The sequence below is a fragment of the Sus scrofa genome, chromosome 3, assembly GCF_000003025.6.
Source record: "Sus scrofa isolate TJ Tabasco breed Duroc chromosome 3, Sscrofa11.1, whole genome shotgun sequence".
Classification (NCBI taxonomy): Eukaryota; Metazoa; Chordata; class Mammalia; order Artiodactyla; family Suidae; genus Sus; species Sus scrofa.
Window position 1 is genome coordinate 42,165,553 of NC_010445.4, and position 27,815 is coordinate 42,193,367.

Sequence of the window (27,815 nt, forward strand, 5' to 3'; positions counted from 1 at the left end):
TTTTATTTCAAACCAATATTTTAATGTTTTCCTTATTTTCTAGCTTTACTCATGTTGAACAACAACAAAAAATATATAAGAACTCTTTTTACACAGAGCTTTTAGTTTCTGTGTGTTCTGTTCAATGCTGTGCCTATTTAATTAGGCAGATGTGTTTTTCAGAGTTATCCAGTCTGTGCGTACCTAAGAAGACAGTTTGGTGTAGAATTGATAGTATCCAGTCTCTTCCAACCAAGATCCTACAAAGGGACATCTTGAAAATATTCCTTAGCATTGAGGTGAAAGTGTTATACAACCTAATAATTGACATACTGTTAAAAGCTTATAATAACTGTGATAATAAAAAGTGTGAGTTACAGATTTTATATAAACAGTTCATTTCTATAGAGGTTTTATAATCAGATAATAATAATTAAAAAGAAAAGCATGTGCTACAACTTGAAAAAGAGCTATTATGAATAGCATTTGTTGAGTTGGTAATAAACACTAAAGATTTTACTATAAGGAGTTTTAAACATGAAGACAGTCAGGCTCTAAGACATAAGAATTTGAATAAGATTATAGTAAATCAACATTATTAGAAATATTACAGTAATTAAAGTTATAAAGACAGAATAAGAATAGTATACTGTACTCTTTAACTGTTCTTGCCAATTTTCTTTTTCTAATAGCAAATGAAAGAGCACAAATTTTGCTAAGTCGAGCATTTCATTTACAGTACAGTTCTTTTTAAAATGCACTTGAGGAGATCCCACTGTGGCACAGTGGGTTAAGAATCTGACTGCAGTGGTTTGGTTCACTGCAGAGGTGTGGGTTCAATCCCTGGCCTGGTGTAATGGGTTAAAGCTGCGGCATAGGTCACAGCTATGGCTCGGATTCAATCCCTGACCCAGGAGCTTCCATATGCCACGAGTATGGCCATAAAAAGAAAAAAAAAAAAATGCATTTGATAACAAAGTGTTAAATACTGAATATCTTAATTTTTTTGTTACTGAGAAAGAATGTTCAAGCATGAGACTTACGCAAAATCATATATTTGTAAAAGGAAACTGCAACAGATGCTTGTTTCTCTTAATCCTGATGTATCAATCGTTTTTGCAAAATTCTGTTGAAATTTTTTGTCGTACGGTAAATCAATGTCCTTACCACATGGGAATAGATTATTGCTTATATGTATAATACCACCATTATTAATAGAGTTCAAGTATTCCAAATGTAACAATTTTTGAATTTTATGTTAAATGGATATCACTAATTACTAATTATTACTTTCTGAAGTTTCCAAGCTGAACACTCATTCTGCCCAAAACACAACGGAATGTTGCAGGTTGTACTTCCCAGTACTTCACCGGGTTGTTGAATAAACTTATTGCACTGTATAAAGACTTCTTCATCTTTGGCACTGTTGGGCAGAAGTCATTCACTCCCACTTTCGTAATTGAATTAGAATGAAGGAAGATTATCTGTTGTGGGGGAAAGAATGGATTAAAAATACACAATCAATGTAAAGAGAAGATATTCTGTTTATAGTCAGCATTTGTACATGTGTTTATCTCTTTATTTTACACTGATTTGTATTTCACTTAAAATATATTTCCTCGTTTATGCCTGTTAAATACTTATTACAAGGACTCAGGCTCCTTTTTTTATACACAAAGTGCTCTGTGTGTGAAGTGTGGTAAAGGACTTACTTATGCCAAAGCTCAGAGCATCCTGCCCACACATGTGGTCAGCATATTCCACTCTGCACTGTTTCTCTCTGTCTTTCTGTCTGTCTCTTGATAGATGGATAGGTGGATAGATGGATGGATGGATGGATGGATGGATGGATGGATGGACAGATAGATGAATAAGTGTGAGTGTCCATATATATAGTTACTTCAGGGCCATGTTTACAATAATGTATTTTTAAAATATTAGAATTGAGCAGAAGAATGAAATTTAAAGCTCTAAGAATTAGATGTGCAATATGGATGTGAAGAATTATTAGCGAGCATTTTCTACGATCAAAGAGATAAGAATAGAGCTTCTTTTTTGTAAGTTTTATAGAAAAATATATCTCTCAACAAATTAAATACATATCTGTTCTACAGCATCAATAGTTGAATCTTTATTTGCACCAGTGGACAAAATAATTTTATAGGCTGTGTGATATGGCCTATCAAATTATTACTCAGAAAGAATTGATAATATAGGGCGTCTTCATTTCCTTTAACAGCTGTTTAAATTCCTTCTTTGGTCTTTCTTGGCAACTGAGATTTCTGGGACGTAAAAACAGTCTTCTTAACTGACAGCATTTTGGCATGTAAACAAGAAGGAGCTTTTTGCTGGCAAGGCTAAGATACCAGTTCTGGCTGTTGTTACCTGTAGATTCTGCCTTGGTGAGATTGATCTGAGCTGGTCATGAGAAGTGTAGACTTTGCTGAAACCCCTAAGTTTCGTGTTGGAGTCCCTGCTACCCTCTATTTATCTTGGGGTATTGTGACAGATACTTTATATGGTTTCCTGGCAGTTCAGTAGCAGAGCACAAGGTAGGTTACCACACACAGCATTGACCTCATTGAGAAGAGAACAGCTAGACATGGGTATGCTTGCTCTGTGGACATTTGTCGAGTTGTATCCTGATGACTTGTGATCTTCTATGTTTGTGTTATAATTCTGTTCGTTTTTTTAAATGCTAGCAATAGTATATGTAGATTTAAGGTACCCAAAACTGAGATCAGCATGCGGAGTAAAGTACTCAAAGATGGGACAGCTTAAGGGAGGAAAGACTCAGGCCATGCTCACTGGTTACCTGGCATTTCAATGCAGCATTTGACTGGGATAAGGGGGTGGTCTGAAGGTTTGGGAGTGGAATATGCACACTGTGGTATGTGGAATGATTGGCCAGTGGTGACCTGCCATATAGCATGGAGAACTCTATCCAATATTTTGCAATAATCTATATGAGAAAAGAATCTCAAAGAGAATGGATGTGTGTACACGTATACCTTTGTTGTACAGCAGAATCACTTTGTTGTATAGCAGAAATTGTCCAAACATTGTAAATCAACTATACTTCAAAAAAAATCTTTTTAAAAAATAAATAAAAGGAAAGAAATTTAAATTTAAATTTAAAAAATAAATGCAGCATTTGAAAAAAATAAAAGTAAAAGTAATCTTGAAATGACCATCCATTTTGATGACTTCTATCTCAAAGTCTTCTATTTGTGAAGTGAACAAAACTTGTTTAAAGAAAAATCAGAAATAAATCTAGAAGCAAGTGGCTCAAGGCCCAGTTTTATTCTCAAGATGTTTTTCCTTGGAAGATGAAGACATTGTATATCAAGGAAAACACCTGTGAAAAATGGAATAAGGTGAAATGAGATTAAGTAGGGATTCTTAATTTGAGGTCCATAGGTAGGAATCAGAGAGATCTGTGAACCTCCTAAAATTACGTGAAAAATACTGTCTTCGTTTTTGCTCTTGGGAGTATCTGAAGCTTTATCAGATTCTTCAACAACTCTGTGGTCCCTCCCAGCTAGTCAAGAGTTGCCAGATTAGTAGGAAAAGTTTTCTAATAGTGAAAAACAAGAAATGTGAGTCTGCAGTGCTCCAAATACTGACTTTTGATTCTATATTCTGGCCTGAGATTTTTATTTTTTTAAATTTTTAAAATTTTACTTATTTTTTTTCAAACTTCCGTTTTTATCTAAAATATAAAAGTATAAAATTAGGAAGTCAAGTATAAAGTCTGTAAATGTTGGTAAAATGGGTTTTTTTGTTGTTGTTGTTGTTGTTGGAAAATTTGATTTCTTTTTCTCCATTATTTTTTTTTCTGCTGTACAGCATGGTAACCCATACATGTATACATTCTTTTTGCTCACATTATCCTGCTCCATCACCAGTGACTAGACATAGTTTCCAGTGCTACACAGCAGGGTCCCATTGCTACTCCATTCCAAGTAGTCTGCATCTGTTAACCAGAAGCTCCCCATCCACCCCACTCCCTCCCCCTCCCTCTTGGCAACCACAAGTCTATTCTCCAAGTCCATGAGTTTCTTTTCTGTGGAAAGGTTCATTTGTGCCATATATTAGATTCCAGTTATAAGTGATATCATGTGGTATTTGTCTTTCTCTTTCTGACTGACTTTACTCAGTATGAGAGTCTCTGGTTCCATCCATGTTGGTGCATGTGGCATTATTTTGTTCTTTTTTATGGCTGAGTAGTATGTGGTATAATTAAACAATGGCCTGAGATTTTTTAAAAGCATAAATGCTTCTGATCTAGCACCACATTGATTGTGAAATACCTGGGACTTCATCCACATACTCTGCCCTCCTGAGTGAAAGAATGAATGAAAAGACATAAAATCCTACTTGATTATTTTCTCCTGACCATTCCTGCCTTTACAGAGGCACTGCTACCCCAGAAACCTGAAATGAGCTATGTTTGTGCCTTTGCCACAACGGTAGGAGAAACCGAGGGATAGGAATGGGTACCTGAGCATTTTAGCTGAGGTCGCAATAGAAACTGGTCTTCTAACACACTTCCATTATTGCATAAAACACTTCAGGCAACCAAGAGGGTTATTAGGTGTGAGTTAACCCTTGCTACTTGCTTGGTCTTTGCTTTAGATACTAATATGCTTCATAAAAACAAAGAAAAGTACTAATATCTACAAAACACAAGTAGAATATTTTACCTGTAGGTATTTCAACTCTTGCAGTCCTGAAGGGATTTTTTTTAGTTTATTGTTTTCCAAGTGTATTTCTCTCACTCGTGGTATGTTAGCAAGACTTCCATTTTCGATATCTGTGATTCTGTTGTTTCCTAGACCTAGCCTAAAAATGATATAAAATGCATCAACTCTTAAGAAGATAGTAGTGTGTTACAATTAGCTGAAAATACCACAACAGAGTTAGAAATATTTGTTTATGTGTTCAGAGAAATGTGTTTCATGGTTTCCTTTTATATAACTTATTTCAGGATGTAATAGCCTTCTCCTCCATGGTCAGAAAAGTCTTTATCTAACCTATAGTCAACAAAAGGGACATTGAAAAGTATCCTTTTTCTCATTCCGTTTGGTGTCCCTCTTCCATTACCGAGACAAAATGAGAACAGTTCCCCTGGTTCTCCCTTAATCTTGATTAGATCCCTGTACACATTCTCAAAGAAGTTTCATTAATATCTTTATCATAAGGATTACTACTTCCAAGTTAGGATTTGGGGCATATTTACCTTTGCAGTTCTTTGTATCGTTTAAAATCCTCCAGTTCCACAGTTGAAATTTTATTATAATCTAAATGTAGCTCCAACAAAGTTGAAGGTAGTTCTAGTGATAAGAGATATGTATGTTAGATCAGGTTAAGATGAAGCTCTGTTGATTATATATTTACTTGTTAAGTTTCACATTATAGACTTAGGCAGTTTTTAGGGATCTGCCGTTTTTTTAAACTTTTTATTATAGAAAGTTTCAAACATACATGAAAATAGAAACTAGTATTATGAGACACCATGCTGTTGCCCAGCTTCAACAATTATCTCTGTTGTCCTAATCTTTTTTTTTTAATTTAATTTTATTTATTTATTTTTTTGTCTTTTTGCCATTTCTTGGGCCGCTCCCGCGGCATATGGAGGCTCCCAGGCTAGGGGTCTAATCAGAGCAGTAGCCACCAGCCTACGCTAGAGCCACCGCAACGCGGGGTCCAAGCCACGTCTGCCAGCTACACCACAGCTCAGGGCAACGCCAGATCCTTAACCCACTGAGCAAGGCCAGGGACCGAACCCGCAACCTCATGGTTCCTAGTCGAGTTCATTAACCACTGCGCCATGACGGGAACTCCTCTGTTGTTCTAATCTTGTTTCACCTACCCCAGTAGTTACTTATTATTGACTTATTATTGATTTGTTTTTATTTATTCATTTATTTTTTGTTGGAATGTTTAAAATCAAATTTCAGACATAATTTCATTTCCTCTGTAAAAACTTCACCATACATCTCTAACCCTTAAGGTCATTTTTTTTTTTTGTTAATATAACCATCATGTGGGTATCACATCTAACAAAATTGTGAACAACTCTTCACTATAATATTCTAAGCGATGTAATTGTTTTACAGTTGATTTGTTCAGGTCAGGGTCCAAATAAAGTTTACAGAATAGATTTGGGTCTTATATCTCTTAAAATCTCTTCTTCTATTACACACTCCCATCTTTTTCTCCTTCTACCTACTGACTTGTTTCAGATATTAATTTGATATGCTCGTTTGTAGATTGGGCTGGTTGATGGCTTCCTCATGATATAGTTTATCATGGCCCTCTAGCCTCCTTATATCTTATGACTGGGTAGTTAGAGCTAGAGACCAGATTAGATTCATTGAATCACTCTTTGATCTGATGGTCTTAGCTCTCATTCATTGATTACTGCTACCTAGGTTTATTATTTCCTTAAGAATGGGAAAATGGTGATTTTCTGATTTTGACATTCTTTATGCATTTATTAGGTGGTAGTCTTCTCTAAAGAATTTTCCTTCTTTAATTATTTAGTTACTTTATAATACAGTTTTTATAGAAAAAGCAGCATAAATGCTTGATTTTTTTTCAACTGACGAATTAGTACATTGCTCAAGGGTGACTAATGAATTTTTTTATTACAAGCACATTGACTTTCACCCCATTTGATATGTCTGATCCTCTGCAGTACTTATTCTTTTTAATAAGCAATAATAGTTTCTGCAGAAATTAAGAGAAGCATCTGCAGCATACCTGGCACATGTCAGATATCCTGTGAAAGTTTGCATCTTCTCACACCTGGGTGTTATGACCCAAGCCCTCCCTAGATTAACTGAAGCTGGAATGACAGAGACTAACCAGAAAATTCAGTCAGATCTCATTGTATTAATCCTACACATAGGGTATTATTTTTTAATCAAGTGTTCCTGTTAGCTAGGTAGGAAAAGCATTCTTTTTTTCAACTCTTGCTACAATATTTCCTTACTTTTTTAGTAGTAAAGACTTTTGAAGGTAATTGAGGAATCCTTATGAATATCAGTACTCATCATGCCTGAATTTATGTTGATTTCAGAATGTACTTTGAATTTTAAAAATGAGTCAAGTAGAGAGCAGGAAAAATAATTCTAAACTAAGAATGTTGGAGTTCCCCTCATGGTGCAGTAGAAGTGAATCTGGCTAGGAACCATGAGGTTGCAGGTTTGATCCCTGGCCTTGCTCAGTGGGTTAAGATCTGTCATTGCCATGAGCTGTGGTATAGGCCGGCAGCTGTAGCTCCAGTTAGACCCCTAGCCTGGGAACCTCCATATGCCTCAGGTGCAGCCCTAAAAAGCAAAACAAACAAACAAACTGAGAATGTTCAAATTTCTTGAATACTGATCAGTTGAGCTTAATTGTATTTATAGAATGACTGTGGAGTTCCCGTCGTGGTGCAGTGGTTAACGAATCCGACTAGGAACCATGAGGTTGCGGGTTCGGTCCCTGCCTTGCTCAGTGGGTTAATGATCCGGCGTTGCCGTGAGCTGTGATGTAGGTTGCAGACGAGGCTCGGATCCCACGTTGCTGTGGCTCTGGCGTAGGCCAGTAGCTACAGCTCCGATTCAACCCCTAGCCTGGGAACCTCCATATGCCGCGGGAGCGGCCCAAGAAATAGCAACAAAAAAAGACAAAAAAAAAAAAAAGAATGACTGTATACTCACTTCAATATATAAAAGAAAATGTTGTCTTCAAAGACCTTGAATACTAATTGAGCAAATCAATCATATATACAAAAATCACTAGAAAAATATAGACTGTGCCAGCTTATTGCTATATGCTATATAGCAAGTCAAAGAAAACTTGAGTCAGGAAAACTTGGATGAGGGTTTGTAGAATGTAAGGGGACTGTTCTGTCATATGGATTTAAATAGAAGCTGAAAGACTGCCAGCACACAGAGTGTACTTTCATACAGATATTTCTGTTCCTACCCTTTCTTCAAACAGGTCTCTCCTCCCCTTCATACAGTATTATTGCATGACAGAATTTTCCAAATGACTAGGAAGGAAAACATTTTTTCGCCCTCCTTATGTTAACTCGTCAGGTCTGGTATGAACCCTTTGAATTTCTGCCTAATTCATCCTATCACAGTGGGTAGTGAACATTGAGACAGCCTTAACATTTGAGCAGATAAGTCATAAAAGCAAAAAAACCCTGGCTTTTGAATGTTATAGGGATCTTGAGAGAGTAGTTATGTAAACTGAGAAATTTGATTCTAATTTAAATTTCTAAGGACACAAAGTACTCCTTTAGGCTTTGGAAGAATCTTGAGAACTTCATGAGGAGTGCAACTTTCTCTTTAAGATAAACTTTGAAACTTCAAGTACTGCGGATGTTTTGTAGCATAAGAAGCTGCTGGTATAAACATACAGAGCAGTGATAGGCCTCTAAGTCACAGCTCTGGGGTAGCACTAGTTACCTTCCCTTACCCTGTCCGGACCTCTTCCTGTTCCTCCTTTCTGTATCAGGTTCCACCATATGAATGGGATTTTATTTAACTTGTTAGGTAGAGTATGTATTGTTTTTGTTGTTGTTCTAAAGATTAGAAGGCAAATATAACATTTTAGGTTTCTTCTAGAAAAACACCTACCTCCTGGAAAACTAAATTAAGATGTTTTTTAATTATAGTTCTGAATTAAGCTGATTTTTCCTATATTAAAAAATTTGTCTGCAGTTCCTGCTGTTGTGCAGTGGGATAAGAATCCCAGCTCAAGTCGTTGCAGATGTGGGTTCAATCCCCGGCCTGGTGCAGTGGGTTAAAGAATTGGGCATTGCCACAGCTGTGTCACTGATTGTAGCTGCTGCTGTTCTGGGAACTTCTGTATACTATGGGTGCGGCTATTAAAAAAAAAATTGTCTTTCCACTTTTACTTTAGATGATTTTTCTCCTACATGAAAGATTGGTTAATAGTAGTAGCTTTGCTTGATTAATAATAGCTTTACTATCTTTTAAATTATCAGCTTATGTTTGTTTTGTTAATCTGGATCAGCTGAGTAGTAGAAAAGGGGTTATGATGAAATAGAAGAAAAGAGATTGTTGCTGCTTTTACTATGGATACTGAAAGACAGGGCTGTTTGAAAGGAAAATATGTTATTAATCATGGTGTTATTTTTGATCCAGGTAGTTAGCATAGGAGAGAAAGAGACCTTGTCAGGGAGGAGGACTCTGAACCTAAGTTCAAAGAAAGGCAAATCCTATCTAGTTAATCATCAGACTGGGAGCTTGGAAGCAATGTTAAAAAACTGCTCCAGTGGCAAACTTAAGAAGCATTTTAGGAGTTCCTGTCGTGGCGCAGTGGTTAACGAATCCGACTAGGAACCATGAGGTTGCGGGTTCGGTCCCTGCCCATGCTCAGTGGGTTAATGATCCGGCGTTGCCGTGAGCTGCGGTGTAGGTTGCAGACGCGGCTTGGATCCCGCGTTGCTGTGGCTTTGGCGTAGGCCAGTGGCTACAGCTCCGATTAGACCCCTAGCCTGGGAACCTCCATATGCCGTGGGAGCGGCCCAAGAAATAGCAAAAAGACAAAAAAAAAAAGAAGCATTTTACTTTGAGGCACTAGCTTCAGGTCATGTGTAGTGTAAAGAGCGAGGTACTCCTGGTATTGGTTATGTTATGAGTGGGCTTTTTACCTTGTGCCCGACATTGTCTTCACATTCTTCTGTGCATTCGCACATTAATCACAGCACCCCGTGGAAAAAAATGGGATGTAGAGCGCCTTGCCCAGAGTGTACACCCATCCCTGCCAGAGCCAGGATCCATCTCTAGCTCTCTGCATCTTCCTCTGCTTTATTCTCTACAGAATTCTTACCTTTAACAGACACTTCACAGAATGACAAGTGTAGATGAGTAAATGTCAGGAAGGAGACAGAAAATAAAAAGTTGATTGATTCTTAATGTTTGTTTTCACTGGGGAAGAAAGATTCTGGTTTCATACTGACCAAAAGAAAAAAAAAAAAGGCACTGGAGAACCTCTTGTGGCTCAGTGGGTTAAGAACCTGGCATAGTGCCCATGAGGATATGGGTTCAATCCCTGGCCTTGCTCAGTGGGTTAAGGATCTGGCATTACCATAAGCTGCAGCATAGGTTGTAGATGCAGCTTGGATCCAGTGCTGCTTGCTATGGCATAGGCCTGCAGCCACAGCTTCAATTTGACCTCTAGCCCAAGAACTTCCATATGCTGTAGGTGCAGCAATAAACAGAAAGAAAGAAAACAAAACAGAAACACTATATGTGGCTCTTTGTGTACATGAGAAGATACTACATTTCATACTACACTGACCAGATATACTGATTAAAAGGATTCTAGTTGCAGTGTAGTTTTGACAATGAGTACAGTTTACAACATTATATTTAATGATAATTTTTAAATGACAATTAAGAAAAATACTGTATAAATACAAACCTTTAGGAATTGAGGTCAGTTTTGCTTCTGCAATTCTGATATGGAACACTGTTACCCCTTCAAATGCCCCTGGTTCAATCCCATTGTTATCAAGAGGGTTTGCACTCATTTCTGTTGGGGGGAATTACATAATTTAGCATAATATGTTGTATATGAAGGAAACTCACAATACAGAGTTGCATGTCTCAAGAAAATTCTAAGTGCGAACTTTATTGTTCAGACTCTTCTTCACTCAATATATGTTTCTTTGTCTGTCTACTCTCTGTCAGTCTCAGAAAAAGACTGTTTTGTATTACATAGACTGACATATATAACAACTTCACTCTTGCTTTAAATTATTAAGTCCCTAACTTCCTTATCACTCTTTTCCACCCATCAGCATAATCAAGGTTTTGTTATCGTAATATCACACTAGGAAAAAAGACCATCCTTCATATAATTCAAAATCTTTGTTTTTTTTCCAGTGTACATTTATTTATTTGTTACCTAAACTTTTAGAATTACAAGCCAATTAGAAATTATTTATGTCACAGAAATGTAACTGAGGAAGTACCAGAGAGTGAAGCTCTTTGGTAAGTGCCAGGCACTTGGTTGAATTGAATAAGTAAATAAAATGTATGAGAATATTGGTTAGGATTTTCAAATTGATATTGTAAGGGGAGATGGCATGTTATACCATGGCAGTTAGAGGTAAAATAGTATAGAACCTAAACTATACAATAAAAAATGTCGAAGTTCCCATAGTGGCGCAGTGGTTAACGAATCCGACTAGGAACCCTGAGGTTGCGGGTTCGGTCCCTGCCCTTGCTCAGTGGGTTGAGGATCCGGCGTTGCCATGAGCTGTAGTGTAGGTTGCAGACACGGCTCGGATCCCGCGTTGCTGTGGCTCTGGCCTAGGCCGGTGGCTTCAGCTCTGATTAGACCCCTAGCCTGGGAACCTCCATATGCCGAGGGAGCAGCCCAAGAAATAGCAAAAAAAAAAAAAAAAAAAAAAAAAGACAAAAAAAAATAATAAAAATAAAAAATGTCTTATCACGGTAATTTTAAAGTGTAGAGTAAAAAAGTTATATGTACATTCCAAGTAATATCTGAATTAATTTTGTAGGATGTATTTGAGTAGTTTGTACAATATATTAAAAATGCTACCTTTAAGTTAAATAAAATCTGTTGATTTTAAGCAACTAGAGTGCAGTCAGAAAACAGAAACCGCCTTAGGTGTCTCAGAGGGGATTCTTGAGAGTGCATGAGTGTGTTTCTATTACAAAAGGCATATTTCTTTAAGTGCTATAAATTTAATTGATTTATGAATAGCTTGTGCATGTAAGCCTTATTAGATTCAGAAAATTAATTTTGGAAATTATCAGTCTTAAATTTGTTGAAGATCTCTACATCAGCATGTTGCTTATAATTTCAAAAGGTCCTATTTATTTGCAAAAACTTACCTAGAACATGTAAAGCATTCATTCCTTTGAATGTCTCCTTTTGTATTTTCTTAACTTTATTTTCATGAATTCTGAGTTCTGCTAATGATTTGGGAAGATTAAGTGGTATTTCACTTAGTTGATTGTGGGACAGATAAAGCCTTCGCAACTTCTTTGTGGTTAGAAATGCCTTTGGGTGAATCTTTGTTAACTTGTTGTTGTTCAGAATCAAAGCCTAGATAAAGAAAAAGTCATACCATAACAGGAAGTGGATTTGATTTACCAATAATTCTACAGTGATTAGTCACTCATGAAAATCAATGCAAATTGTGTTATTCATATACTTTATTAACACATAAATCATTCTCCAGCCTAGTCTAAAAAAAAAAATTGCTAATAAGTTGGAACAGTACAAAGCTTTAACAGTTGGTGTCATGCCTTTGGTTTGTCTTTGACATGTGGTTCAGGCTACCCTCTCCCATTTCTCTTCATGGAAATAATGGATGGTATTATCTTTCTCTTATCTTAAAATCTGTTCACTCTACAAAATTAAGCTCAGTACACACCAAAAACATTTTTGCATGATTTTATCTACTGTTAAAACCTCACTCTGCCTTATTTCCTAACATTTACCATTTTCCCCAGAATAGAGTCTTATAGGAATAAACTCTGCAAAGTGCCCTCAGCATTCTGGCATATTTTAGGTACTGGGGAGGTGGTAGTGAGTTCTGAGGAATGACCTAATCCCTTCTCAGATCTGTGGCTATTTCTCAGTGCAGTGTGACACTACCCTTCAGAGGAGACACAACCCGAGAGAGTTAAAAAGTGTTTGTAGCTGCCTGCATCTGTGTTCCCTACAGCCAGGGCCTCTGTGACATGTCCAGGGTTCTGGCTATAGCTGTCTAGGTCTGCTGGGAGGTGGAAACTTCAGAACCAAAACTGGGAAAGCCCTTGGTAATGAAGGCTTGCTAGTCATCCAAATAACTATTTTCAGAACCTGCCAGGTATTGCAGAAAGAATTTTCAATGTTTCCCAAGGGTGATGGCCTAGCATTCCTAGGACTTTTTACCCCTCTCTGCTAATCTGGATCCTCTCTTTCAGGGAGAAGTGCTAGGTTCTCTCCTTTTATGAGTTTGTCCCAAGTTCCTTTCTATAACAATCTTTCCATTGTTTCCAGACTGACTTAATTTGCCTTTCTGGCATCATTCATGTTGTTTCACAGAAAAAAAAAAAAAAATAGAAATATGCTAACACTTCCTTTATTGTTGTGTTTACTAGCCTCACTGCAGGCCCTTTTCTTACCCTGCTTTCAGACATAGCACTTCTCTTAACAATTTCAACCGAGAGGTTAAGCCTAGAAGAAGAATTTAAACTGCATTTTGTTACCAACCGGTAAAATATTACCCCTTTCTGTGTGCTACCAATTTAGAATTTGTTTTCTTTTCCTTTGGTTATATTGAAAATATGAGGGGACAAGAGAGGTTTCACAAGTTGGCAAATCCCCACTCAACCCCATGAGGTAAATTTAGCCAGAATTATCTGTCTCCTCTTAGCGATGAGGAAATCTGCACCGTGGAGAGAAAGGACTTGTCTCCTCCGCACCCCCGCCCCTCTGCCCTCCGTACTCTTGTGAGCACTTCCTGGGGGCTGCCACTGTGAGGAACCCCAAAGGGAATATGTGCCTCAGTTAGATGCAACCATCATGAATGCGGTTTTGTTTTTTCCCTCTGGTTAAGACATGCAGTTGTCAGAGATGTATAAAAGGACAAAATAGTGTCTGCAGTTAAGCAATGCTTTCAATGTTGGCTTTGGAAATTCCAAAAGTAGTGGTCACAGAGCCCTAAACAATGTGGTACATGTAAGGACAGAGGATGAGAAAAGTATAGTCTTTCAGAGGTAGGACAGTAAGTCTTCATGACGAGTGTGCCTGTAATAACTGCCTAGAGATGAACTGGGGAGTGTGTGTGTGTGTAATGATCTCAATCATTTCCTAATGCTGGTTGTCCTTTCTGTAAGAGCCAGAGTGCCAAACCAGCAGCTAAAACATAGTACAGAGAATTTATAGAATATATTAAAGTTTTGATTTTCTTCAAAGACAAGCACTATATCAGATGATACTATAATTAAATAAATGTTTTCATGTATACACTATGCTCACAATTCAAGTATAAAGTGTGTGCTTTAAAAGGTGCTTTACATTCATACATTGGCCAGTCTGGAAGCAGTATGATGGTGGCAATAGTAGTTAACAGTTGGACTCTGAGCACCTTATATGCATTCACTAGTCTAAGTAACCATTTTGAATTCCATGCTATTATTACACCTCTCGTACAGCTGAAGAAGGTCAGGCTTAGAGAAGTAAAGACACTTTGCCAATGCCTCTACTTCTGTTAGGACCAAAATTTCAGCCCAGGACTCACTAACTTCAGAAAACTCACTTCCAACACAATGCCATATAAAAATTGACTGAAGGAAAATTAAGCAGGCCTAAGACAGCACCTCACACCTTTTAGATTCTCATTTCTTAATAAATAACAAGAGTGCATGTGGACTAAGTCTCTGTAACATTCCTAAAATGTAATAAAATTATATGACAAATTGAAAATTATCCATGATTTCGGTATCAAATATGACATTAACTATTCTTGTGGTTATATAGCTAAATATAGGTTGAAGAAATGGTAGAAGCATTCGTAGGCTATATTTCCAACTTCTGTGGGTGGAATAATGGCCTTGCCATTCTCTTAAAAGTTTCTATGATCTGAAGTTAGTGGGGTGGACTGTATGGATCCTTGGTGTAGAATCTGTTGTGCTCTTTCTGATGGTCTTAATATTTAAGTGAGGCCTCAGTTCTGAGGTAAATGTGTGCTCTTCCGTTTGTTTTTGTTTTTTCGTTTTAACATGGAAGCTTTATTATGTATGGAGCCTTATTACCAAATCTACATGGTGCGTTTGAGAGGGAAGGAACAGTCAAGGCTCCATGAGCCCAGCCTCCTGGCAGTGCAGGAAAGAGTTTGGCTTTGCAGGGAGCATGACCTGGGCGCCCTCTGGGCTCTGCTCCTTGCCAGACAGCCTTGGCAGGAGAATTGAGCAAGAGAGCTTAAGTATAAAGCACCCTGGGTGGTGCAGAGAACATAATCATCCAGCTGCCAAAGAGGCACAAGTTTCATAATAGGACACGGTTGTCCCCTTTTTCTGCCTGGGGGATGCTTCGGCAGGGTTTCTGCAGGTGGGGTAGCCTCAAGCCTCTCAGATATAGGAAGAGAATAAGCCTGCTTGGTAACAGCAAGAGACTGCTGTTGTCATGATGTTTCTCTGCCTTTTCCTTCTATGCTGTCACTGCCTTTTGCATGAGAGGTTTGCATTTCGTCTCTCCAGCACAGCATGAGAATGTGGAGAAATGGCCTGGAAAAGCGGTGCTGCCTTCCACCACAGCCTAATGCAGAAAAGAGGACATCCCACTCTAACACCACTCGGAGGGAAAAAGGTGATACCTACGGCTGTGGCGCTGTGGAATCAGGCTCTCCCCCAAACACAATATCAGTTGAAAGTAGAAATTTTATCTGCTAAAATCTATAAGCTTAAACTGTTAAATAGAGAAATGAGAATCTTTTAAACCTTAGAAAATTAAAATATTAATGAATATAGTAAGGAAAAGTTCTTTTTCATCTTTAGAGGTCTAGAAAAGAAAAGCCATACAAGTATATTTAGTCAATTGCGTTTATGGCATGTGCTGCTGTTAGAGTTTTGTGGTGTCTTAAAATAAGTCAGTGGGTTTGGGTACCACTTTTCTTACATTGTACGCTGTAGATAATCATAGTCTCATTATTTTAGTATATAGTAACGAGATTACCTAAATAGATCACAAGCAAATCTAAAGACCATTTACTTCAATTCGTAGCTCACTTCCTTTTACCTAGCTATTGTTCAGTAAACATCAGTTGAATTAAATTATTAATATATAATTATAAATTATTAGATCTATAATTTTTCATTAACTAGAACACTGCTGAATAACAGGGATTTTGTCATTCATCACACACAGAAAAGGAAGACTTGTTTATGCAAATTATCAATACAAGTAGTCATTTTAGCAATGTAGAGATTTTTCACTTAAATATTTAAAAATATGAACTTATAGTCTTACATAAAGTGAGGTGAGTCCTTTAAAATCATTTTCTTTGATTTCCTTAATTTTATTGTTTTGAAGGTCAACCATTCGAGTATCAAATGGAATGTTGCTTGGGACAGAGGACAAACCTGAGAAATAAACAAATGTGTTGCATATATGTTACAAGCTAAAGATGAGATTGCAGTTATGATAGAATATGCTTTTTAAAAAATTCATGGTTGTCATTAAGTAACAGATGACTTAACATGTAACCTATGACAAAAACATTGTTCTTTGGAAAGGCCTAAAGAGCTCATCAGGTAAGTTTATTTTTACAAGATGTCTAGCTGGGTCTAGCTATCACTCTTTAGTCTGCTGCAAGGTGACATTAAATGGAAATAAGTGCTAATATGACTGCAAGAAGGAGACCTAAGCTGAGAAAGATCTGCTGTTGCACTTTTGACTAAAGAATATTAATGTTTTTTGCAAATGTTCAGGCTGTTATAGTGCTAAATTGGAGCCTGTGTGTTTTGATCATTTGAAGAAGCATCAACATGTAGATAGTTGCACTTAGAAAATAGATAAATTAGGTTATTTTTATGTACCCTACCAAAAATTTTACAACCAGTTTCCTTTAATAGTGAGCTCCTTTAATTTGTTGTACATTATTGCTGTACAAAAATTTATTCATCCATAACATGTCATTAACATCTAGGCGTGCAGTATACCTTTACTGAATTCATCACTCAGAGCCTTAGTTCTTTTCCAGCCATGTACTCTAGTTTGATGGTACCTGGGCCCATCCATTAGTTACCATTTCTCTTTGCAGGTAGAATAGTAGCTTTCTTTTCTATCATCTCAGCAGCCACAGCTATCTTTTTGTGTACGGTCATAGTAAATATTAATTAATTATTTGAAGACTAAGTGTGTTTTTTCTCTCTTAAAGCGGCAGGAAATTACCAGGACCTCTGATAGTTATGCTTGACATGCATGGAGCCTTCTTGGTTTTCGCCAACATTTTATTTTTGAAATGTTTAAACATATGGAAAAGTGAAGAGAATTTTGTCATGAAAACTCATATTCTCATTCTCATCAACATTTTACTATTCTGTACTTACTGTCCATCTATCCATCTATCTTTTTATTTTTATTTATTTATGTATTTGTCCACACTTGTAGCTTATGAAAGTTCCCTGGCCAGGGATCGAACCCACACCACAGCAGCAACTCTAGTTTGCTACCGCACTAATAATGCCAGATCCTTAGCACACTGTGTCACAAGAGAACTCCATTTTTGTGTATTTTAAAGTGGGTTTCAGGCATTCCCATTGTGGCTCAGTGAGTTAAGAACCTGACAGAGTGTCCGTGAGAATGCAGGTTCAATCCCTGGCCTCATTCAGTGGGTTAAGGATCCAGTGTTGCCCTGGCTGTGGCGCAGGCCAGCAGCTATAGCTCTGATTCGACCCCTAACCTGGGAAATTCCATATGCCGCAGGAGCAGCTATAAAAAGAAAAAAGAAAGAAAGTGAGTTTCAGATATTGCTGTACTTTCAGTGGAGCCGTCCGTACTCCTGAAGAATAGTGTTATACTTGACAGGCCAAACTGAAGAATTTGATATTGAAATGTTGTGAATATTAACACCTCACTTGACAGCCCTTAGTAATTTCCTCTTTAAACTTTAAAATTGACAACTATTTTAAGAAATTTGACATAGGAATGAGGGGGGAGGAAGGGAGGGAGGAAGGAAGACGGAGAAAGAAGAGGCGGGGTAACTTGATGGGTCACCAAGATAGCAGCAGTTTTGTGAGGAGATAACTTTGGTTTTAGAAAATGAAGAGGAAGGTCTTATAGGAAGCTAGAGGTTCTGTAGACAGGACCCAATAGCAGACTTTGACAAACCTTTCCCTACCCTACACTTGATGAAGTCAGAAGCTCTGAAAAGAATTTCATTTCCTGAGGGAAAAAGAGTGATAAGAAAAATTCTTTTACAATCAGCTGATTTTTGAAATTTCAGTGAAGTCTTTCCCTATCCTTTAAATTTTGTCAGAACATTATTCTTCAAAACAAGTTGATGTGTGTTCTTACCTAGATCAGAACAGTGTACAACTCTCGAGTAGCATTGGCATCCAAACGGACATGTTGGAAACAGATCGAATGGGAAGAAGGGGTTAATTGGCTCTCTTGTTGGGAAAAGAGAGTTGTCGTCATCATCATCACCTTCTTCTTCCATGTCCTTCAGCATCATATTCTTTAGTGTCATGTATGAAGGGCGAAATAAGGGTTTGGCAGAGCACAAAGTCAAGAACAGTAGGAGCACATACTCCTTCATGTTGTCTTGTGTAGCGGGCCAATCTAGAACTAAGTAGACATGGAAGATCATGTTAAAGTTTAAATAGATACAATTCTGGAATTCCCGTTGTGGCTCGGCTCAGCAGAAATAAGCCCAACTAGTATCCATGAGGATGCAGGTTCGACCCCTGGCCTTGCTCATTGGGTTAAGGATCTGGCGTTGTTTTAAACTGTGATGTAGGTCACAGACATGACTCAGATCTGGCATTGCTTTGGCTGTGGTATATGCTGGCAGCTTTGACCCCTAGCCTGGGAACTTCCATGTGCTTCGGGTGTGGCCCTAATAAAGGGAAAAAAAAAATAGGTACAATTCCTGCATCTGTATATTTCTCAGAGCTGGCAAGAGTACAGTGAAATGCAATTCTTATTTGTTACTAGTGCAAGAGTAAGTTTTTTAAGTTTTGTAAAGCGATTCAGCATTGGAACTTTATAAGTATCTTTATTTTTCATCTAACAATTCTACTTTTTGGCATCTAGCCTCAGGAAACAAGTTTAATGTGCATAAAGATGTTCATCATAGAATTATATATAATAGAAAAAAAATTAAAGATAATACTAATGATTAAAGGGAAATACTGGACTAAGATAGGGTATATTTATTCCATGAAATACTTTAGAACCCACAAGGTGTTTGCAAAGATATTTAAAAGTATGATATACTGTTTTTTTAAATAAAAGAAAATACAAAAAAATCTATACATAGTATACTTAAAAACAAACACCAAAAACCTGACACAAATATTCCTAATTGATGATAATATCTGGTTAATAGACTCATGAATTACTTGTGTCTTTTTTTAAAAATTTCTATATTGAGCAGTAAACTACATTTATAGTTAGGAAACTAATAACTGTTCTTGTTTGTTTGTTTTTTCCTTTTTTAGGGTCATACTCACGTCTATGGAAGTTCCCAGGCTAGGGGTCGAATCAGAGCTATAGCTGCTGGCCTACATATGCCACAGCCACAGCCGCAAGATCCAAGCCGCATCTGTGACCTACAGAGCAGCTTATCAGCAATGCCAGATGCTTACCCTACTGAGTAGTGCCAGGGATCGAACCTGCGTCCTCATGGACTAGTTGGCTTCGTTACTGCTGAGCCACAATGGGAACTCCTAAGAAATGTTTTTAAAAACAAAACCAGGTTATCATACTCTGTATTCCTAAAATCCTTCCATTGCCTTAATATGTATGTTAAATAAATCCTTCATGTCCCCTTAGTACAACATCTGGAATTTTCTTTTTTTCTTTTTTTGTTTTTCCTAGGGCTGCACCCGTGGCATATGGAGGTTCCCAGACTAGGGGTCTTATCGCAGCTGTAGCCGCCGGCCTACGCCAGAGCCCACAGCAATGCCAGATCCGAGCCACATCTGCACCCTACACCACAGCTCACTGCAACGCCAGATCCTTAACCCACTGAGCAAGGCCAGGGGTCAAACCCGCAATCTCATGGTTCCTAGTTGGATTCGTCAACCATTGAGACACAATGGGAACTCCTGGAAATTTTCTTTAACTTCTCTCCCACCACCCTCCCCAGACTCACTCTCAGAGTTGATTACCTTTTCCACAGTGTTATTGGATTTCTTCCTTCCAGTCTGTTTCCATTGTCTAGTACCTGATCCAAAGCATCCGAGGTCCAACTAGTCTTTCTTACTCATCTTTCCATGAATTCTGTCTGTTTAGTTTTGGGAGAGGTAGGGAAGGTGCGGGGGTTGCGGGGGCGGTTGCTTTCAGTTTTCTGTGTATGTGTGTGTGTGTGTGTGTGTGTGTGTATTTTTAAGCCCAAAACTGGAATGTACTAGTGAGACCCTTTTGAAAGTAGGTTTGTTATCATCTGATGGTGGATATTTCCACAGATATGTTTTATCATGGTTTTTTAACCATCAATTATGAAACATATATTCTTTGTAATTTTCAAAAATAAAAAGCATTGTGATATCATCTAAGACAGACTCACACCTCTCTTCCCTTTGGGGCATGCAGTTGGCTGCACATAACACCTGTTAGTGAGGCTGTATCTTGGCAAGAGGGATTCCCCACCTAGCCAAGTCACCAGCAGTGCAGCTGGCCTGCTGTTCCTGAGCACCAGACGGCATCTTAGTCACAAAAGGCTTCCAGAGTCAGAATTGGTCAATCCTCAGGAAGACCTAGCCCCCTACCTCCCAAATCCGTGAATTATGCCAGCTTCTTACAATTTTCTAGAACCCAAAAGTCAACTTAATTTATTTATTTTTGCTTTTTAGTGTTGTACCCACAGCATATGGAAGTTCCCAGGCTAGAGGTTGAATCAGAGCTCCAGCTGCCGGCCTACACCACAGCCACAGCCACGCGGGATCCCAGCTACATCTGCAACCCACACCCTACACCACAGCTCATGGCAACGCCGGATCCTTAACCTATTGAGCAAGGCCAGGAATTGAACCCACTTCTCCATGGATATTATTGAGTTTTGTTTCCACTGAGCCACAACGGGAACTCCCAAAAATCAGCTTTAATGTCTCTCCACAGCCTGGCTTTTTCTGGACTTAAGAATCAGGAATGAATTGTTTAACTTAATTTAAATATTCATATATATTTCTATATCTCTTTTTAAATATATGTGTGTATCATTTAATCATCAGAGAAAGTTTTTAAAAATGCTGCTGTCATCAGTGGTTAACCTGATAATTAGCATTATTTAACTCTTAGAAATCTGTAGGGCAACATGAATATTTTGCCCACTGGGTGGCTGGACATCACCAGCCCAATACGTGAGGGTTTCCCTGTGATAACTCACACTCAGTTATGCTAGGAAAGGGGACATTACAGGACACAGGACAACAAAAGCTTTTTGTATTTTTATAACCTTATTCTGAATCCCACTTCAGAACCAGTTCAGAATCCCATCTCTTCACTGCCTTATGGAATTGTCAATTCAGAGTTTATTCTAAACACATCTCTCACATTAACCAGAAGGAATGGAGGAATAGGAGGAAAGAGCTTCAGTGGCTTCCCCAAGGCTAGTCTTTCTTACTCATCTTTCCACTGAGTTCTCTTTGTTTGACCGAATGGAACTAGAACTCATGTCAGCTCATGTGTCCCAATCCATTCTTTGCATCTTCTGCTGCAGCCCTCATGGGAACATTCTCTTTTATCTTCTTTTATCTAGTAGCCTCTATCATCTCTTCTTTTCCAGCCAGCCCACATGTTGCTATCTGGTAAACATCTGTACATAAAGGGGTGCACTCACATCTTTTGCAGGGTGGGAATGGGAGTGGTGGTATGGTCAGGTTTGTCTGGTACAGAGAGATATCATGCTGGCCACTCAAGGCCCAGTAGCTTCCATCAGCTAGCCTGGGGAGTCCTGACATGGGCACCTGGTTTTGGTCAATTAAACTTCATTTCCAGCGTCACTTTGGCACATCATTTCTCCTTCTTGGCTGCCTACCTAACTGCTTCATTGCGTTTCTCGACCTGTGCGGTTCCTGGCTCCTTAATGCTTGGTGTCCTGTCTTGCCTCAACTTCTAAAACTTTCATTCTCAAGCTAATTTAGCTCGTGATCCTTAGCTAAAGCTTTTCCCTGGTAACAATTTATTCTTTAGTGTTGTTTCGTCTTGCAGCTCCATCTTCTACTTCCATTGCAGCCCCTGACTTGGATTCTGGCAGAGATGTTATTGAAGTAGATGTCATTGGAGGTTCTAAGTCTGCCTTTCTTTAAAGTTGCTGAAGTTTTTCACTGGGCATTTACCAAGTTCCCACTGTGTACCAGGCACAGTGTTAAGGGGCAAAAATCTGTGAAATAGAACATGTTTGGATGCTTTCAATGGAGATGCCCCTCCCTGTCCACTTCTCTCATTTCTTTGCTCAGAAAACAAAGCTATAGCTCCTCATCCACTACTCTCAGATAAGTGTGGGATTGTTGTTAAAGTTAATACTTGAATGTCCGATGCACTCATAGGAAAACTGAAAAGTAAAGGTAGTAAATAGAACTAAACTGCAGGTGACCAGTGTCAAATGTGGCTCTAACATTTTAGAAGACTCTCCAGATGTGTAGTTCCCAGGCTCTGAAAATAAAGTTCTTCACCTTAAGTCTGCCTACTTACAGCCCTCAGTTTACTGTTGCAGGTCAATAGAAATAAAGACATTGATAAAAAACATACATACACAAAAAAAGATTGAAATAAAATATACAAACCTAACAAGAGGGATATTGGGATTATGAGTAAAGGATAATTTTCTTGTCTATCGCGTATTTTTTATTATTGTTTTGCATTTTAAATATTTATAAGAGCAATTTACAACAAAGTTATTTTTGCTCTATCCCCCCTTATACGTTTGCCTTTTCTTACCATTTCTTACCATTTCTGTAGCATTAGACAGTACTGAAAGGTTTCCTAGGTGCTGCTCCCTCAAAAGTCAACCAATAGTGCCTACCTTTCTTTTTTTCTTTTTTTTTTTGGCCACACCCTCGGCATGTGGAAGTTGTTGGGCCAAGGATCAAACAGGAGCCACAGCAGTGACAATACTTAACCACTAGGCCACCAGCGAACTCCAACAGTACCTACCTTTAAAATATTTGGAGCTGCAATTTCTTAAGGCCTAGCACCATTTACTGTGGTCCATGGGAGATAAAGAGTTTAGTATTTGTGAGTTGGTTGGTTGTAGAAACTAAGAGATAGGAGTTCCCATCGTGGCGCAGTGGTTAACGAATCCGACTAGGAACCATGAGGTTGCGGGTTCGATCCCTGGCCTTGCTCAGTGGGTTAAGAATCCGGCGTTGCCGCGAGCTGTGGTGTAGGTTGCAGACGCGGCTCAGATCCCTCGTTGCTGTGGCTCTAGCGTAGGCTGGTGGCTACGGCTCCGATTAGACCCCTAGCCTGGGAATCTCCATATGCCGCGGAAGCGGCCCAAGAAATAACAAAACAAAACAAAACAAAACAAAAAACAAAAAAAAAAAAAAAAAAAAGCAAAAGACCACTCTCAGAACTCTACAGTAGCAGTCTCCCCCATATGTTTAAAAAAAAAAAAAAAAAAAAAAAAAAAAAAAAAAAAAAAAGAAACTAAGAGATATATGGCCTATAGGTTCCCTGTCTAGACCAGAAAAACCTATCGAACACATAATATCCCAGAAATACAGATCTAAGAAAACCAAACAGCTTTAGAAATTGCGTATAACAACAGGAATATGGGAGAGATCCGAAGTGGCAAGGCAGGAACAGGACGCCATGGCTTTTCCTGTGGGCCTTTGCCCCTTCTGCAAACCCCATTTCCTGCTGCAGTCATGTTGCCCTGTGACCTGAAGTGGGATGCAGGTGAGGATGAAGAGGAGCAGAGTGGTCGAGGCAGACTTAGAGGGATACTGGTATGAGGAGCAGAGCCGAGAGGATGCGTCAGAGGCCGTTGCACAGGTGAAGGAGAAGGAAACCCAGCACTGGGGGACTTGTTCCTGATTCTCTCCATGTCCCTTCCCCAAAGGGCTGCTGATCAAGCCTATCTCTGGGGTCAGGAAGAGATTGCCTTAGATGTAATGGAGACTCTGGCCTGCTAGGTTAGGCAGTGGCTTGTCTGTAGTAGTTGGAAAGCTTTCCAGCTGCTTGCTAGTATGAGCAGCCACCTGTCACGCCTTCCTGTGCCCTTCCCTGGTGAGTAAGAGAGGAGACAAGCAGAAGCAGCACATGTCATTTCGTTGAAACTCCCTCCCAGCGTTGAAGATGCCTCCAGAACATTGTGAATCAGATGGCAAGTCTGTTCTCTATTTGGCTGACTCCAGTGAGAGGACTCAGGGAGCACACCTCCTCAAGAGGCATCCATTTCCACTGCTGTCCATCTGTGGCTGACAGGAAATTCTTTATATTGAGACCAAAAGTTCCTTCTGGCACATTGTTCTCTCTGTGCTACTTCTGTCTTCTGTTAGCCATATGAGTAATAATTGAGTCTTTGCATTGTCTTATCCTGGTTACTTGAAAGGAGAAGCTAGGAGAAACTTGATCCCATGAGAAATTCACCATTTATGCCCTTCATTTGAGATGACAAAGTCTTGATAAAATACAAGTGATTAGGGACTCTGAACCTTGCCCTGTTCTAGTTAAGCCATTTTTTATCAGAAAAATACTGGAATGTCCAGGAGGGAACACTATATAGCAATGTTTTTTCCCTGTTATTCAGGAAGAGTGAGAGAATATTGTTTCTTATTTAAGTGATATGACTTTTAGTTGTTTGTCTTACTTTAAAATTGTGAGTTTAGGAGTTCCTGTAGTGGCTCAGTGGTTAACAAATCCAACTAGGAACCATGAGGTTGAGGGTTCGATCCCTGGCCTTGCTCAGTGGGTTAACAATCCGGCATTGCCCTGAGCTGTGGTGTAGGTCACAGACGCGGCTCGGATCCCATGTTGCTGTGGCTCTGGCGTAGGCCGGTGGCTACAGCTCCGATTAGACCCCTAGCCTGGGAACCTCCATATGCCGTGGGAGCGGCCCTAGAAAAGGCAAAAAGACCAAAAAAAATTAAAAATAAATAATAAAATTGTGGGTTTATTAATATGGCTCAAGCTCTTAACTGATTAGTTTTGACAGTATGTAGCTTGTGTTATTTTTAAAAACTTTACAAATATTTATGTCTTATTCCTTGGAAAACTCAGTATTTCCCTGATTTAGACCAGTTTTGCCAGAGTTCCTTACTCATGGAAAGCTTTGAATTTTGGTTTCAAGTTTCTCTTGCTCTGAATATTTGAAATATTATTTCAGTGCTACTGCTGTTATTAATAAACCATGGCACTCCAGAGCCAGGAGGGGCTTTGAGACGTTGTTGCTGTGCGCTCTTTCAGAGCGGAAGAAGCCAAGGCTGGCCTTCACGCCCCTGCGTCGTCCTCCCTTCTGCTTGGCCTCGTCTAAATGGGTCTTATTCCCACAGTGACTTCCAGACAGTAACCAGACTCTCCTCAAGAGAGTTCAGGGCAAGAGGGCTGGCCAAGTTCTCAGGACTGGAAATGTGGCTGAGAAGTGTCTTTCTGAATTTGTATAAGGTCCTATTTTCCGCTTAAATATTCCACAAACTCAGAATGGAAAATTTGTCTAAGTGAAATGGTATTTCCTCTCAGACACTATTATTAGGAAAATAAGTCACTGTGCTTTTATATCCTATGCTTAAAGGTCCGCTTGGAACTTTTCTCCCTTGGCTGAAATATTCCTATCGATTCACTGGTACAGTAGTAGTTCAGTATGTAAATCTGATATGGCATGCTCTGTGTATTCACAAAAGGAATCCAGGTGTGATTAAGGCACAGCCTTGTAAGTGAACAAGTAAATTTAACATCCAAACATGCGTTTGGAAACCTATTCACAGTACTTGGTCATGGAAACTGACACTTTTAAAGACTATACTTTTCTTAAAGAAATAATTAACTTTACCTTGAAAGTATAAATAGCAGCTGAGGAAGAACTTGCTGGCTGCTTTTCCTTTAATATGTTTCGTTCATCAGTTTTTCAATATGTCTAGCATCCTAGCTGCTATGTTTAAAAAACAAGAAAACTCCTGCCTCTTCATTTTTCTAATGTTTCCTTTGCTTCCTTAAAACTTGTGCTTGTAAAGTGAATCTGTTTTGTCTCAAACCTCAGATCAGATATCTGAATATTCTTTTTTAAATTTTTTTATTTTTTATTATATTGATTTACTCTGTTGTGCCAATTTCTGCTGTACAGCAAAGTGACCCAATCTGAATATTCTTTTTTAATGTAGTGATTGTAACACAGCACTGCATACCCCTCCTCTTTCTGTTACTACCCTGTATTGCTAAATACTAAGAAAACATCAAGATGCTTTACATGTGTGTGGGCTTATGAATTTAAAAAAAAAAAAACAAAAAACTTGATTCTTGGTGGGATTTTTTAATTTTTAGAGAGATGTAGACCCCTCAGATTTCTCTGTGACTTAATCCTATACCATGTAGCTACTGTTTATGGCTGCCACACTTCTGAATAAATTAACAAGAAAGAATGCTGTGCTCTATTTAGCTTATGAGGGAGTAGAATATCAAATACATTGTTTAGTTTTTTTAAATCTAAGATTTAATTAAAAATTTACTTTAGGAGAGGACAGAGGAAATCTTTGTTTTAAATTCTGGCTGGATTTTGTAAAAAGAATCTTTTCATATTGGATATAGGGTTGGTTAAACTATTACTGATGAATATCCTTTCTTGGAGTTATATGGATTTACATTTTAACTGTCCAGTGCCATTTCATTCCGTAAGAATAAGCAAGACATTTATCAAGGAAAAATATAACTGTTAAGGTTTATCAGTAAAAACATTTGTATGACTCATATTTTAAAAATATCTCAGAAAATATCAGAGCTTCGCATTTTTACTCTTTTCACTTAATGTATTTGTGATATCCCCAAACTTTCTTACCATTAATTAGTTAAGGTAATATTATTTTCTTAAAAGAACGTATTCACAAGATGTTTGTTTAAATGATTTTCAAATCAAACATGTTAACTTTTATGGTAAAGCATAATGACAGGTTATCATTTAGCTATTTTAAAAAGGCACAATTATATTGAAAAAAAAATCCCTTATATATAAAACATAAAAGCTAGAGTAATTTTAGGTATGTATTTAAGTGCTAATTTTTAAGAAATTATACAGATAAACTTTAGACTTTATTATACGGTTTACAATCATTTATGTTAATAACATAAATGTCCCCTTAGTATTAACTAAAATAACTGTAACTAGTACATGAAAAAAAGACCTGAAAACATACCTTATAAGAAGAGAGTAAGTCCTCTTGAAAGTAGAATTTTCCACCATGTACTTACTACTTATCTACAATGTAAATGTTCTCAGGTACTATTTAAGAAGAAAAGATGAAAAGGTGTTACAGTTAAAAGAAAAACACCCTCTGCAGAGCCTGGTGTGGCTGCACCCTGGGTGACACTGGAATAAGCTGCTTCCACAGATTAGCCCATGTTAGTACTGAGAAGGGAGATTAAAACTTGTTACTGCTCATGTGTTTTCCATCACTGTTTGTATCCTAGCCAAGACTTCTAGCTAAGCTCTAGACGTCTACTGGAAGGTTCTGAAGAAAAAAAAGACGGTTTAATAATTCATGGCAACTGGCCATTGAAAGTGCATTCAAAGTCATTCAAGAAATACCTGATATGAAAAAATACTTTATGAAATTTTTAAGTGAATGAATACTTACAAATCACAGATTTTTAAAATCACTCACTCTGTATAGACTAACAAAATATTTGTCAATTTTAGGGAAAAGTACTGAAAGAGTACCTTACTGAAATATAAATCCAATCTCCAGAGCTACCCAAGAAAGGAGCCATGCTATCAATTTTCTTCTGATTACTGAAGCTATTGCATCAAGCATATGTCTCGAGGTTTTTTAAAAAGCTTTTAGCCTTGCCATAGGCACCTCAGGGAACTGCAGACCAGGCCTGTGTAAGGCTTCTGGCCCAGCCTATATGCTGTGATACGGAAATGGATGCAGGGATATAGGTGATGCCTACTCGGACTTTCC

At 38.2% G+C, this 27,815-nt stretch overlaps 2 protein-coding genes across 7 annotated transcripts in view; one reads left to right on the forward strand and one right to left on the reverse strand.

Moving 5' to 3' along the window:
* On the reverse strand, nt 1-27,350 carry ASPN (asporin). 2 transcript variants are annotated; one of them, XM_005662248.3, is made up of 9 exons: nt 27,048-27,350; nt 19,344-19,424; nt 18,049-18,321; nt 16,000-16,112; nt 11,874-12,087; nt 10,432-10,542; nt 5,222-5,315; nt 4,686-4,824; nt 1-1,463 (listed from the first exon to the last, which is right to left on the reverse strand). In XM_005662248.3, the coding sequence occupies exons 3-9, from the start codon at nt 18,290-18,292 to the stop codon at nt 1,266-1,268; spliced, it is 1,113 nt and encodes a 370-aa protein (XP_005662305.1). In that variant the 5' UTR covers nt 18,293-18,321; nt 19,344-19,424; nt 27,048-27,350; the 3' UTR covers nt 1-1,265.
* CENPP (centromere protein P) overlaps nt 1-27,815 on the forward strand; it is a 256,672-nt gene that overhangs the window by 112,479 nt on the left and 116,378 nt on the right. Inside the window, exon 6 of one of the 5 annotated variants that reach the window (XR_002342147.1) lies at nt 15,231-15,339. The gene's annotated coding sequence lies outside the window, so the exon portion shown is untranslated. 5 annotated transcript variants of the gene reach the window in all.